We start from the raw sequence: 14,427 nt of genomic DNA on the forward strand, positions 1-14,427 counted from the left end.
GCTTACTGCTTGTACTAATTTTTATTTATTTTATTTTTTTTATAAATATGGTGCTTAGAATAAATGGGTAAGAGGGCTAGCTGAGGCCATAGGTGTGGGGGAGCGACAATTTGCCTCCATGAGAAACCAGTGCATATGTGCATGTGAACATTACCCGTGTCTTTTTTGTCTTAAGAACAGTCTTTTCAAAGCTTTTGATTTAACCACATCAGAAGAGAAGCAGTGCATATAAAAAAAAAAATGGAGGGAAATGTTGTGTACCAGTAGCCATGACGTCAGTCCTTCAACTCTGAACCTTTCCAATCTCAGCTGTATCTCCAGGCCTTCTGTCACACTCTTCTCACAGCCTTGGCCCTGCCTGCTCTCCTTGCTCTCTGTGTCCTCTGAGTCCATGTTTTGCCCTGTCTGTTTGTGCATACACATAATGAACATGTTCTATTTGCTAGACCTCGGGGAGGACGAAGGGGGGTTTGGGGTCCTGTCTGTCAGGGCACCCACTTGTTTGTTTATTTTAATTAATTTCAACTAACAAGCTCACTTAATTAGATAACTTAAATGGCTTCCTGTCCTGGTGCCAGCATCACTGCCCTTGACCATCCCCAGATGGTTGTCAGAGTACCCGTGGCTGCTACTGACCATCTCTCTGCAACAAGAGACCTATTTCTGAGCCTGTTGATACACAAATCCCATTGTCACTCCCAAAAGAGCTGGAGGGTTGTGATTTTACTTATACCTGAAGTTCATTTGAACAACTTTGTGTTTACTGTCTTTTATAAGCACTGTTCAGTGCTTGGATCCCATTTCCCAGGCCTCTTTCCATTATCACAGCTGGAAAAACAAGTGCTTCGTTGCCATTATTTTGTTTTTGGGTTGTTTGTTTTGTCTTCCCACAGTAGGCCAAACGTAGCCCACTGCTCTGTCCACAATCCCAGGATACAGTGCACTACTGCTGCCAAGCACGCTACATCAGCCACGGATTGGATTACATCCTCAATTAACATTCTTAGTGTAGGTAATTGTTACATTGTGTTGGAGCTTGTGAATGCACATAAAATGATTACGTTTGAAAACAGACGCAGTTCTGCAGCCAGGTAGGTGCGTAGTATTAAGAATATTACATAGGGTTCACAGACCAGAGCGGAGCCCCTTTCATGTGCAACAAGGTTTACCCACTATCTTTGCTTCACACACACACACATTCCACAGTGTAAGATGTATTTTTTTATTTGTATATTTTTTGCACCACAGCCCCATGCTCTGGGGTACTGACATTAACTCAGCAGTCCACTACTATGGTCTGGTGATCTGATCTTAATGACCTTTTATTTGTGATTGAAGCAGAATTTATGGGAAATTGACCACATGCATTGTTAAGAGCTGTCTGAAGTTTTTTTCTTGTGTACAAAACATTAGCAGCAGTAGCACTTGACCCTAATAACCGTTTGATTATTTGGGCGTGGAGTGGAGACTGATAGTGTGAAGTAGGATATCTCAGTGCCATCATCATTAAAGACATGTAAGGCACACCCCAGGGACTACTCACATCCTTATTTGCTTTCTTGGGCTGGTTTTCATGGGAAAGAATGCACTTAACATTACCACTATCTATGGCATCAACTTTGATGTCTTTTAGTGTATATTTGCTGAGAGGTGGAAAGACATTTTTCAGTTCTGGTATGACAGTGTCCATTCTAACTCCCAGGGATTCTCAAAATACAGCACAGTTTGACCGGTGCTTAAGTAGAGTATGACTTAAGCAGAGAAACTTGTGAATGATAGCATTGTGCCCATGTGTTGGATCCTGTGCACATAACCAGCAGAGTGGACATTTACTGAATCTAGTGAATATAAATTGAATGCTAAATCATGTGGACCTAGTGACTGTGCGGTAGTTTATATGCAGGGTTTATGTTCAGCATTGATTTACAGGTTCATATTGGTACATACAACATACAGCTGGAGACAGAATACTTCTGTTATCTTGATTGCCTGGATTCATGGGGATTACCAGACTTAACCAGTCACAGTAGTGCAACTGAAATAACCAGTGCCCTAGCTTATGGTGAAGAAAGCCTGGTGGAACAAGGTGATGTGAAGCCGCAGAGACACGGCTGTGATTATGCATCTAAATAAACACCGCCAATGGAGAACTACTAGATGGGTAACTGAAGTCTGAGCTAATGAGTTTACGCTGCCCTCTGTCTTCCGCATGCCACCTGCCCCCTGTCCCTACGCCTGGTAAACAGGAGCCAACACCTGGGGTTTGGATCGATAACACCTCTGCCTGATTGAGCTCTTATTCTTCTAATGCAGTTTGCTTTAATTCAGATTTAGCTGGAAATGTTGCTCATGTCAAATTAAGGTAGTCAGTGAACTTCAAATTAACTCATTTTAAACTTTTTGTTGTGGCTGTTGTTTACACACTAGGGAATGTGAAAGAAATAAAAAAAAAAGTGTTTGGGAATGAACATGTGAGACAATCTGGTACACAATAAAGACCAGGCCATGGGTTCTCCTGTTTAGTAGCTTGTTTCACATAGTCTAATTGAGCAAAAATAAAAAGTACAGAACAAAAGTAAGCCTAAGAAGCTCTCTGAAATGTCATACTCTAAGTCATATATATATATATATATATATATATATATATATATATATATATATATATATATATATATTATATAGGCCATGGGTCCTTTGATGTATTTCTTTATTTGTCCCCTTATCATGGGCTCACTGAGCATAAATGCCCTGTAGTATAAAAGTCATTGCTTTGATACATTGTATGTTTTTTAATAACTATAAAGTTTACTTTTAGAAAAACAGGTCAGTCATTATCTCTTTGCAATTTAATCCATTATATCTACATCTTTGTAAAGCATCACCCTGAATACCCCTTGTTTCCAATTCACTGAGTATCAATTTCACTCTGTAATATATAAAACAAATACAGTGCTTCTGCTGTTGCTAACGCAAGTGGAACTGTGAACCTTTAAGTCAACCATGTCTCCACACTTGCTGTTGTTAGTCTGTTGTTTTAGATTAAGGTCAGCCTAAGTGGCTCTTTTAAAAATGAAGAGTGTCTGCTTGGTTCTTCTTAACATCTCATCAGAGAAGAACTTTAAGAAAGCAGTTTCAGAACTCATTTCTTCAGCTCTGGGATGGTGTTCGGTCCTACACCTTGGACTCCCCCCTGACTGGGATGTTGAGGTCCAGGGTGTGGTGGCAAAAACGATACACCACAGACCAGCCAGCCTTCTGCTTCACAAATAGACGCAACTTGTCTTGGAAAGTCTCTCCCAGGAAACTGTAGATGATGGGGTTCAGGCAGCTGTTGGAGAAGGCAGCCAGGTTGACGATGTGCCCGGTCAATGGATAGTTGTGCCACAGGGTGGCGCCACTGCGCTGCAAGGGGTCCGCAGTGCCCTGGAGCAGCTGGATGCTGATGAAGACATTCTCAGGCAGCCAGCAGATGAAGAACACCAGCACCACCACCACAATCATTCGCAGGGCCTTCTGTCGCCGTGGCCACAGGCCTCTGTGCTTCTGAGCCCGCATGAGGATACGTACGATCAGGGAATAACATAGGCCAATGATGGAGAAAGGCACCAGGAAACCGATGGTCACCTCCAGCCACTGGATCTCGAAGACATTAGCGAAGCAGAAGTGCACCTCGCCTGTGTGCTGTGCCTGCACAATGGTGAAGGGCAGCAGCGTGGCCAGGATGGAAGCCATCCAGATGAGGCTGCAGCTGAGGCGGGCATGTTGCATGGTGCGCAGCGGCCGACTGCTCATAGAGCTGGCCAACGCCATGTACCGGTCAAAGCTCATCCAGGTCAGGAAGAAGATGCTGCTGTACATATTGACCTGCAGGAACAGGGACATGAATGTGCACAGCACTGCGTAGTCGTAGTACTTCTCGTTCAGGTTGAAGACTTCAATGAGCGAGTCGGCTACTAAAATGAGGTCTGCCACAGCCAGGTTGATGAAGTAAAGGTCAGGGATGGTCATCTTCTCCCTGTGGTTCAAGTTAACCACTAAGATGAGGATGTTGCCGATAAAGCCGATGGGGAAGAGTAAGATAGTGTACAGGCAGGAGAGGAAAAGGCCAATCACATAAAATTCATACGTGTCCGAGTTCTCCTTTACATCTGTTGAGTTGTAATCAAGTGAATTGTTTAACTGCTCTGTGCTATTCCCATAAATCTGAATCAGGATGGTTGTCTGCTCTTCCATACTGGCGGAGTCTTGGGACTGAATCATATGTCACATGCACACCTACTACATACTGCATCTGAGTGTGTGCCCAGCTCAGCAGATCAGGAGGACCGCTCATTTAAGCCACGCGTCTCGTGTTCTCATAGTCAAACTTTATAAAGCATGTATTAAGAACAACGATACCATGATTCGATTGGCCACCTGGACTTGTGTGATCCATGGCATTGAGCGTGATGGTCTCTTTCTCTCTCTCTCTCTCTCTCTCTCTCTCTCTCTCTCTCTCTCTCTCTCTCTCTCTCTCTTTCTCTCTCTCTCTCTCTCTTTAAGGGTTGCACTTCTGCATTTCCTTTCGCACACTTTGTTCTTCACACATTTTAATCCCAGCACTGCCTTGACTCCTCCAGTTGATGAGCATGATTATTCACTTCGCGGCAGCCGATGACGCTATTACTGTGACACTTAATCTAGTGAGAAAGATAGAGGGAGGGAATGAGACAAAAAGAGTAAAAAGCATTTACAACTGAAAAAACTTTGTCGGGCATAAATGTACAATGTCTGACATCTCTGATGTGACCAAAATGCATAATTCATATATCTAATGTACACGCCTTTATTATAACATCTGTTATAGTATTAGCATCACAGTTTCTCAGCACTATATTCCACATATTGTATATAATTGTAGGTATCAGATTTATAGAGCATGTTTTTGACTTTGATAGTAATGTTTATTTTTGATTACTCAGTGAGGAGGTAAGTGGCTCAAAGGGAGATTAACATGCAAAGAAAGGACTTAAACAGATGCATTAAAGAGCTGTGTTGAAATCATGAGACAATCCTGACATAGTCAACAAACCTTCTGCCAATTGTTAAGTAAAACAACCAACATATATGAAAAGCATGCAAACAGACTTTCAAAAGTAGAGGAACACACACATGACAGACACAAACATATGCGGTCATATCCACTCAAAATAAATAGAGGTGAACACTAGTCAAGACAAAGCCCAGCACCAAGATAAGCTATAATTCTATTATGACAGCTCCAATAACATCTGTCTTTCTTAACATTTGAATGTATAAAAGTCTGAAAAAAGCATATCAAGCATTAACTGAATCCTGTCAGGTTTTGTTTACCTTTGCAATTGATTTGAATAATATTATCAAAGATGCAAAAGTATTACCCAATTAAAAATGATAATCAGGTGTAGCAGAATGAACCTCAACCTTTAGTGGATGATCAGAGCTCTCAGTCGCCTTCTTCCCTTCTAAGGAAACTGTTGAAATATTAATACTGTTCCCAAAAAACGCGCACACACACACACACACACACACACACACTTTTACAGCTATAACTCACCAGCAAGACATGTCTGCGCTGAATTCTAATCAGACAAAAGACTGTGCCAACTCCAAAGAGGGGAAGAGTGCAAAGGCTTATAAAAGCACTCAGTGGAATGTACAGTTTGATCAGGAGTTAGGTATATCATACAGAATTCCACCTGGAGCAGCCGTAAATATTATAATCTTTCACAGCAAAGCTGAGTTCCGAGTGAAATCAGTGAATATTAGGTCAAAATGTGCTATCCGCTTCCCAAAATTTGCCTGCTTTACTTTTAGCTTTATGCAGATGGCTGGCAAAAATCCAAAATCACAGAGCATGTGAGCGATGGAAATTCTTTGATCAACTATATTGCAAGCCCTAAGAAGCACTGGTTTCTTCGACATGTGAATCTCCCACTCAGAGAGAAAAGTCAGTGATTCTCATAAATTCGTATGTGTACACAATGTCATGAATAATACTAAGATGCTATTTTTCTGTATTATTAGTGATAAACTCTCATGCCCCAGAAGATAACTGCATACTTTACTGTATATAAATCATCCACACACATGCTGTTCAGTCTTATCCTAGTGACTATATTTTAAAATTCACTGTCAAACACTTTGGAAAAGGGGATGTGTTCTTCTTGCCAAAGACTGATCATGTTGATTATAAAGTTTCTGATTTCCAAAGAATTTGAGCGCAGTGTTCAGGAATAGTCCCAGCTGAACTAATTTTCCACAGTCACTTCTCTATTCCCACTTTCCACTCCCTTCACTGAAGGAGTCCCCATACAATCTCACAATTTCATGCAATCCCACAGCCAGAACGCACTTACTTCCCAGGCAGATGGCTGGCACACAGCTGCTGCGGCGCTCCATCACGTCAGTCAGAGAGGTGGCAGAGCTTTGTAATCCCACAGTGATGAGCCTGCTGGCGCCCCCTACTGATAAGCACTGTGCAAGGATAATGTGTAAGCAGACACCACTTCGGAGAGAATCAGAGAAGTGTCCTACCATCAGCTCCCTGCTGGTGCTTACTACCCTGGTGAGATGGCCACCCCCCCAAATCCATCCCCCCCCCCTCCTCCCAAGGCTCCCCCACCATTCCCTCCTCCCTCCCTCACTACTCCACATGCTCTCAACAACACTGGAAGCAAGACAAACCCAGTGACCCAAGGAGGAGCAGGTGACCCAGAGCAGGTGACTGCAGACACACTGGCTTTTCGAGCGATATCAGGTACACTGCCCGGGCTCTGGGTGCCCCGAGGCGTGCTGTCAGGGACGTCCTTTCCCAGTTCTTAAAAGTCAAATCTCTTCTGAGAATGTACAGATCAGGAGCTTGAGGTTCGCATTCCTGAGAGCATCGTAGTGTTACGACTGCCATCATTATTAGAAAGACAGCTTAGAAAGGGAGAATCACTTTAGCATCTTACCTGCACATTTGAGAAACCAGACTGAGGAAAATGCCTCTTATACTGCACTAACTTGGACAAACATTACAGGACAATAAATCATGCCTGGTTTTTTTTGTTTTTTTGTTTTTTTGTTTTGGAGAATATTAGATTTACAATTAATTTTCTGTGAACAGGAAAGCAAAGTATAAATTGACAAAGTGGAAATGCTTGCATTTTAAACATCTTTGACAATATGAAAGTTGTTTAAAAAATTATATTATGTAAACATTTCAAACACAATGTGTTTATCTTATTTTCAGTTCGCTGTGAATAGCTTTTGCAGCCATTAAGGAATTACTGCTTTTGATCGGAGAGCACACGAGAAAGGGAACTACCAAATGAGACTTGAATAAATGTCACTGATGCCTTTTACAAGATCACTTGGCATGGAGTTAAATTGCCATCAGCGAGGAACCTTGGACCATGACCGACTTAAATAAACAAATCCACATTTGAAGTGTAAAATTAAACTTCGTTTGGGTTCAGACCGAGCACTTGCGAAGACGCTTTTTTGAAGAGACTAAAGATCTAACCATTCTGAAGAAGCATACCCACAATATAATTGGCGTATGCTAATATATTACAAATACATACGCCAAGTAAAATAATATTGAAATATGTAAGTATAAGTATAAATAAAATAGAATCGTAAATTTTAATCAGCTGTTTGGACAGAATATCCTCAAAGACCTAGAAGTGATCGCACCTTTTCTCAGACGGCGAGACCGCCAAGTCAAATTCTATTATACTCATAATTCGGTTTTCTGCGCAGAGATGGCTTCTGTTAACCTCACCGCACGTCCCGGCGCTTTCAAGAAGAGCTCCAGGGCCTTTTTCATCCATGTCTAACCACATTTCCAGAACGCGCTACACTGAACATGACGTTAGACGCAACACGGCGACTCATTCTGAGACATTTGGCCGCCGCAGACTTTAAGGGAGTGGACGGCATAAGACAATAATAATTCAGCAAAGAAATTATGCTTATTGAATACATATTCGGCATATAGTATATAAATTGTATAATGACGAATGAACGAAACAATATATAGCAACACACACACACACACACACACACACACACACACAAACACAGAGAGAGAGAGAGAGAGAGAGAGCGTTTATAGAGCTAGCACTGGGCTTTTAATGCTATAGTACGCAAGCGGTGGATGAAGAAAATCAAGAAATTTCGCTCTGACAGTGAGTAGAGGCACTGGTTTTACAGATGGCCATCTGCTGGCTATTTTCCAAGTACCAATTCATTCTTTCACTCGCGTTTCCGCATCGGGTGTCTGTACCACCAACTTACCCTCACTGCACAACTGTTTACACAATTATGTCCATTGTAGACAACAGAAAAAGAAAAGGAAAAAAAAAAAACAAGTTCTTTATTTAGTCATTAAAGGATCTATCATGTTATTAAGCTACTTTGGAATTATGAAAAGCGTTAATTACTAGGACTACCTGTCAGGATCAGATTCAGTTTTGAAAGACTTCGTGCATGTCAGAGAAAATCACAGATGCGTACAGGTAATGACGGAGTAGCGCTTCCCACATACTGTGCAAAGGCATACTTCAGAGAATCTCCGTGGCGATAGTGGTGGCTCAGTGATTAAGGAACCAGTACGGTTGGGCCTTTGAGCAAGGCTTTTAACCCTCATTTGCACTATTGTATTCAGTCATAATTGTAAGTCGATTTGGATTAAAGCGCCAGCTAAATTCCGTAAATGTATCTGTCTAAAACGCCAGTACTCCTTACTGATGCGTCAATGGCGCACCTAGGCCCCACATTGCGTACCTCTCTAAACAGACCTGCTGTAGGGACTAACGGACAACGCTAAATGTAATTGATTAATTTGTTAATGCCCAGAGCTGCTAATGTGTTAGATCCCACAGGACGCTACGTGCCTCACCAATCATGCATGCCCAAGCCGTCTTAGAGGCATCAGACTAAGGGAAGATAATTGTGTGTTGCCAGGTAGCATCTTGTTGAGGAAGCCGGGGCGCATCTTAATGGCATGCGCTTCAGTTCTAAGAACGTCACTGTCTCTGACCGCGAGGTACGCGGGTCCATATCATTCATTTATACAGCGGGCTGGATGTAGGGTTAACATAGCCTAACTAATATCATATTTGATTTGTTTCCGCTGTTCCACGTTCTTAACCGAATACATCAACCCAATCAAGAACACTAGAGACAGCATGCGTGATAATGAACAAAAAAACCAAACAGGACACCGTTTCCTAAGATCAGAGAAGGTCCAGTGTAATACTCGCTTTACCATTTAAACATGATCTTTGTTTTATGATGCTTTTAGGAAACCCTGCAGCCCAGATAATTTCCTTCACTCACGTCTTTGCTCCTTGAAGTTTAACGTAGGAAGTCGGACGTTGTCTTTGTATAATTCAAGAGGGTGGAACATTATTCTCTCAGTTAGTCATCGGGTTTCTTTTATATCTCTTAGGCAAATTTGCTGCCGTTTGCTGATATAGGTTGTGTGAATGCTTGACAAATTCAAGATCTCCGTCGGTCGCCATTTCGTTCTAGCACTACGATGTCAAATTGATTTGTCTCTTGTTTCTGTCACGTTTTTCCAACACATAATTATTTTTCAGTTATTCTGTTTAATTGCACATGAACAGTAGTATAACACCAGGTGTTGTGACATATAAAAGTGTAGATAAGGATATTCTCCACGAATCGCTCACAGACGTTACTGCCATCTGCAGCATAGTTGGACTTTTTGTTTGCTCTACTCTAAGCAAACCACTCCGGGCTCACCATCAATTTAACTACACAGTGTTTAAAGTGATAATTACGACAGTAGATTTCCATATCAAGAGCCTTGGAGACATATATATATATATATATATATATATATATATATATATCTCAACAGTCAGGAGTTAGAAATAATGACTTTACCAGCATTTAAAAAGCTTTGAACAATGTCAACAAAATGTAAATTCAATTAAGTAGAATATTTCCCATATTAAAATTTCAGTCATTTTACCACAAATAGCCCTGGCAAAATTGGGGAATTACTGTTAACACAGGAGAAGACTCAAATATACTCAACAGCGATGTCTTTTAAAAACTTTGAGTTATACAACCGACAATTAGGTGTTTCTTTGTACGTTTCTCAGTGTTTTAGAAGATTTTTTCATTTGTTTAAATTGATACGTGACATAACAGAGGATGGATTTGGAGAAACCATATAAGTAACTACAAAACAAAGGGTAAAGGTCACTGGTCCAGTCTGTGATATGATATGTCATTAAATGACTGCAGCTAGTGCACCTATTGGTGCACCTATTCATAGATATTGATCATAAAATAATCCAAACCCACTGTTACCCTTAAGACACTGTAACAATGTATGACAAATGATTAAGGCAAAAATCTTTAAGGTCAAGGCATTAAAGATCCCCCACTATGACTCCACTGCCAGGGCAGTGTCACAAGAGCCAGAAGAGAAGACGAGCACTGCAGAGAACGGAAAACACACAGGAAGCATTGCTGACACCAAGAGTAAAGGTCCTATGTCAACACACCTTCCATGGCCCTCCTCTCCCTCTCACAGCCACGGTGACATTGACTGAATCCAGAAGGCGTGTTTTACGGGAATCTGGGAGCAGTGTTGGCTTGGTTCTCAACTTTTAAAAAAATTACTGTTGAAAGAACAAACGCAGGCAACAAAGAGGCTTTCATCAGATATTACGTGAAATATCCACCGAAGATGTACATTTTGGGAAGAAAATCAACAGTGATGCACTAAACCTTCGAAATTTTTAACTCTCAAAGCAGCTGCAGTGCTTATTTTCTTCTTCGTTAATCAGATGGTTTGAGGGACAGATCCTCCAGTGAACGCCAGGTGGAGCCAGAGTAACACTTCTCTGAAATCCTGGCTGCCAAAATTCTGCAACCAGTGTACGTGAGCGAAAACGTTCACGCAGCTCTACTATGACGGGAATCTGGTCAGCACGGTATCCGATAGGCTGCTTCGACAGCAGTACTTTAGATCAGGCAAGGAAAACGCCATTTCCAGTGGATATGAGAAGAGAAACCCACTACGGAACCTTGTCTGAAGGGCTGACTTTGTCAGGGTCATGGATCACTGACACCAGATCAGTCGGTGCACCGTTTGTCAGGACAGCTCCCTGCACCTGTGTTCCCTGAGCTGCGGTGCGAGAGGATGAGGTTTATGTGTGTGTCTGCTTGTGTGGCAGTGGGGGTTGGGTGGGGTGGTTGTGGGGGCAGAAATGGGGCTATTACTAGACCCACCCAACACCCTACTGTCTTCTTGAAGCACAGCTGCTTATGTGATCTATGTGTTGAGCCAAAGAAAACTTTTAAGTGTGATATCCATCACTTCATTTATGAAAGCACTGCAGTTAATGACAATGGATGTTAAACATAGCATGGTTATTACTTCTGTATAAATATTATTTCCGCTATTAAAATATAAATACACACAGCAAGCTCAGTAGCATGAAATCAGACAATCAGCCATTCAGAAGAAAAGCTTTCCTCTGATGCGTTGCTGTGCTTAGATAAGTTCTGTCCTTGCCAGTAGGCTGCATAGTAATGATGTAAACGTAAATGTAATGTAATGTAATTTTTTTTTTATTATTATTTGGTTGATAGTGGTTGATGGTGGCTGTTAATAAAAGAAAGAATTTTCCTTATTAGATTAAGCATCCTCCACTCTAGTTTGAGTTCCTTGAGGATCTATATTCAGCCTTGAGATTGGATCAAGAACTGGATCACCAGTTCATGTTCATTCTTTTATAGAACAATGTTCTTTTGAGTCAGTCAACAAGCTGTTGAACGGTGTTTATTGGGCCCAGGTGTATTAGAAGCTGAGCAGAACAAAAGTGTGGACAAGCTCATTGTCCCTGAGGAATAAATTGAAAACATCTGTCTTAGAAGACATGATCATAGATATTTAGATCCCACTGGACAGTGCTGCTGGTATACTGTGGGCAGGCAGATAAACAGAAAAATGTTAAACCTAATCTCAGGCCTCCTGGGTGTATTTGATCCATTAGGAAGAAGTGGATGTACATAAAAGGAAGCTTTAAGACCTAATAGTGAGTGATTAATGTGATTTCATTGCCTGCATCTGTTCAAAACTGTGAGATGGAGAACAATGTTATTGCATGCATGGTGGTTCTGAGGTCTTTGGCTGCAGTCAACTGGACTGCTGGGAGACATTGTGTGTGGTGGAGAGGTGTGATGGATGCTCCTGGCCAGTGCTGCTTTACAGCTCAGAGACACACACACCCAAAAACCTTCATACCACCATAACACACACACACACACACACACACACACACACACACACACACACACACACACACACACACACACACACACACACACACACACACATCGCCACCACAGCCTCAGAGCAGGACTGCCTGGACACACTCCTTTTGCATGTTTTCCAGGCCTGGATCTGCTCGATAGCCTGCTGACATGGGGGCTTCCGTTGTCATTCCATTCCAAATCCTCCGGTACATACGCGAACTGGGAAAAAACTGCGTAGGTCTGATGACCCATGTGGGCGGAGGAATTGGGATCCAGCCATATGCTTGGGTCTGGATCTTTCCTACGTTTTGTCCATGTCGGGCTCAGGGAAGTTTGTTTTTGTGCACTGTCTGAAAAACCCAGCTGCTCTACTCGAGCGGAAAGTGCAGCTGAATATTTGGCTCCTGTTCCATTGTTCGTGGAGCAAGACGCATCATAAAAATAAAATAAAAAAGTGGGCAGATCATATTCTCGGTGTCTGAATCCAGGTCAAAAGCTCTGAGTGAAAATCTCTAAGATCTCCTATCTCATTGCCCTTGTGCAAGCGTCGCTGTGAGATTGGAAATCTCATAGGGTTTTTTTACTTTTTTGAGTCTGGTGAGGCGTTATGAGACCATTCTGTGTTGAAGAAAATCGGATGTTTTGGAAAGGATTGGTGGTCTGGCCTTGATTGACTCCGGACTGGTAACAGGAATCTTTGTCCTCATTTTGTTCAGAGATCTTTGGGTAAGCCAGCTTAAACAGTGCAAACTTTAAATGACCTACCAAATGTACCCACTGCAATGGTGGTCTTGTCTTCCAGATCCATCAGCTCTCCAGCTTTCTTCAGCAACTTTGATAGCTCATTTTAAAACAAGAACAGGGACTCACGGACCTTGCTTCCCGCTACAAAATGGAGTTGCTGCCCAGAACTGAAAGATTATTTAGAACTGGTTGCACAGCACAGGGGTTGTGCAAACCTAAGAATGGGCGAGGCAAGGCAGTGTGCAAACCCAAGAGCAGGCGGGGCCAGACAGTGGCACTTTCACAAAGCAAACACAAAGATGCAGACTTCATCAGGTGGCTGGAGACAAGTTGCTGCTTTAAAGGAACAATAGCCTCGATCTTGAAGCCAGGTCTGCAGTCTCTAAGCAGGCAAACTGGAAGAGCCAGAGATCAAGTAGTGTTTAAGTGTATCACCATGTCGCAAGCAGACAGGCAATTCGGAAGTTGGAGTTGCATTCATACCTGTCTGTCTTTAGAAAAGCCAGAGGGTACTGCTAATGGGAAGCCTGTCTGCTAATGGGAAGTCTGTCTGCACCCCCAACCCCCACCACCCCCACTCTGAGCACCTAGACAAATTTAAGTGCATTTAATAGCTTCACCACAGGAAGGCCCGTGTAACGCTGGATGTTTATTTGTATTGAGCTTTGGAGGCATAGTAAGGTGTGCTGAGGTTACAGCACATGTTTATGATGTTCACTGAGTGGCCCCAGAGAGCCTCAGCTCACACTGAGCCTCAAGCTCCCCATATTACCAGCGGGGAACTGCATCCATGGCAACAACACCATTCCACTCCATTATCATATTATTTCCAGATGTACAGTCAAGAGTGTTTAGCACAACCACTGTCTAAACTGAACACGTCTACGTTTCACTAAATCCAAGGCATTTGTGCAAGCGCATATAGTGAAAGTTATTTTGTGTTATGATGAACTTGTCAGTGTAGATATATGTCTTGACAGAATACCAGCCACCACACCTGAAGTGATTTTCTTCACAGAAATTCCCACTGCAGTAGATTATAGTGTTGTGGTTCATACAGTGGTGATTCCATTAGATTAAGACAAGATTTCCTCCACTGAAATTAATTACAAATGCAAAAGGCAAGAATTATTTATTTATTTAAGAATTATTTATTGGAAGATTCAGGTGAAAATTAAAACTGTCAAATAAAAACTCAGCCACATTCAGTTGGACACATGCTATACCTAAAGGCCTATTTGTTGAGTCAGACACAGTCTAATAGTATGCACAATAGTATTTTTTCCCCTCAGTCTCCTTACAAATTCCTACATACTGACATCCCCCAAGCTCCCACATGCCCTGTAATTGAGCAGTATTGTTTTTTGTGTCATA

The 14,427-nt window shown here is 42.1% G+C and overlaps 1 protein-coding gene across 3 annotated transcripts; it reads right to left on the reverse strand.

Annotated features, from left to right (window-relative positions):
* Positions 1-2,688: 2,688 nt before the first annotated feature.
* On the reverse strand, positions 2,689-6,526 carry gper1 (G protein-coupled estrogen receptor 1). 3 transcript variants are annotated; one of them, XM_027004718.2, is made up of 3 exons: positions 6,378-6,526; positions 5,400-5,509; positions 2,689-4,679 (listed from the first exon to the last, which is right to left on the reverse strand). In XM_027004718.2, the coding sequence occupies exon 3, from the start codon at positions 4,258-4,260 to the stop codon at positions 3,172-3,174; it is 1,089 nt and encodes a 362-aa protein (XP_026860519.1). In that variant the 5' UTR covers positions 4,261-4,679; positions 5,400-5,509; positions 6,378-6,526; the 3' UTR covers positions 2,689-3,171. The 3 variants fall into 3 exon arrangements, with proteins under 3 accessions (XP_026860519.1, XP_026860598.1, XP_026860679.1); XM_027004797.2 differs by lacking the exon at positions 5,400-5,509; XM_027004878.2 differs by lacking the exon at positions 6,378-6,526 and having other exon boundaries at positions 5,443-5,457.
* Positions 6,527-14,427: the final 7,901 nt, after the last annotated feature.

The sequence above is a fragment of the Electrophorus electricus genome, chromosome 8 (genome assembly GCF_013358815.1).
Source record: "Electrophorus electricus isolate fEleEle1 chromosome 8, fEleEle1.pri, whole genome shotgun sequence".
Taxonomy (NCBI): Eukaryota; Metazoa; Chordata; class Actinopteri; order Gymnotiformes; family Gymnotidae; genus Electrophorus; species Electrophorus electricus.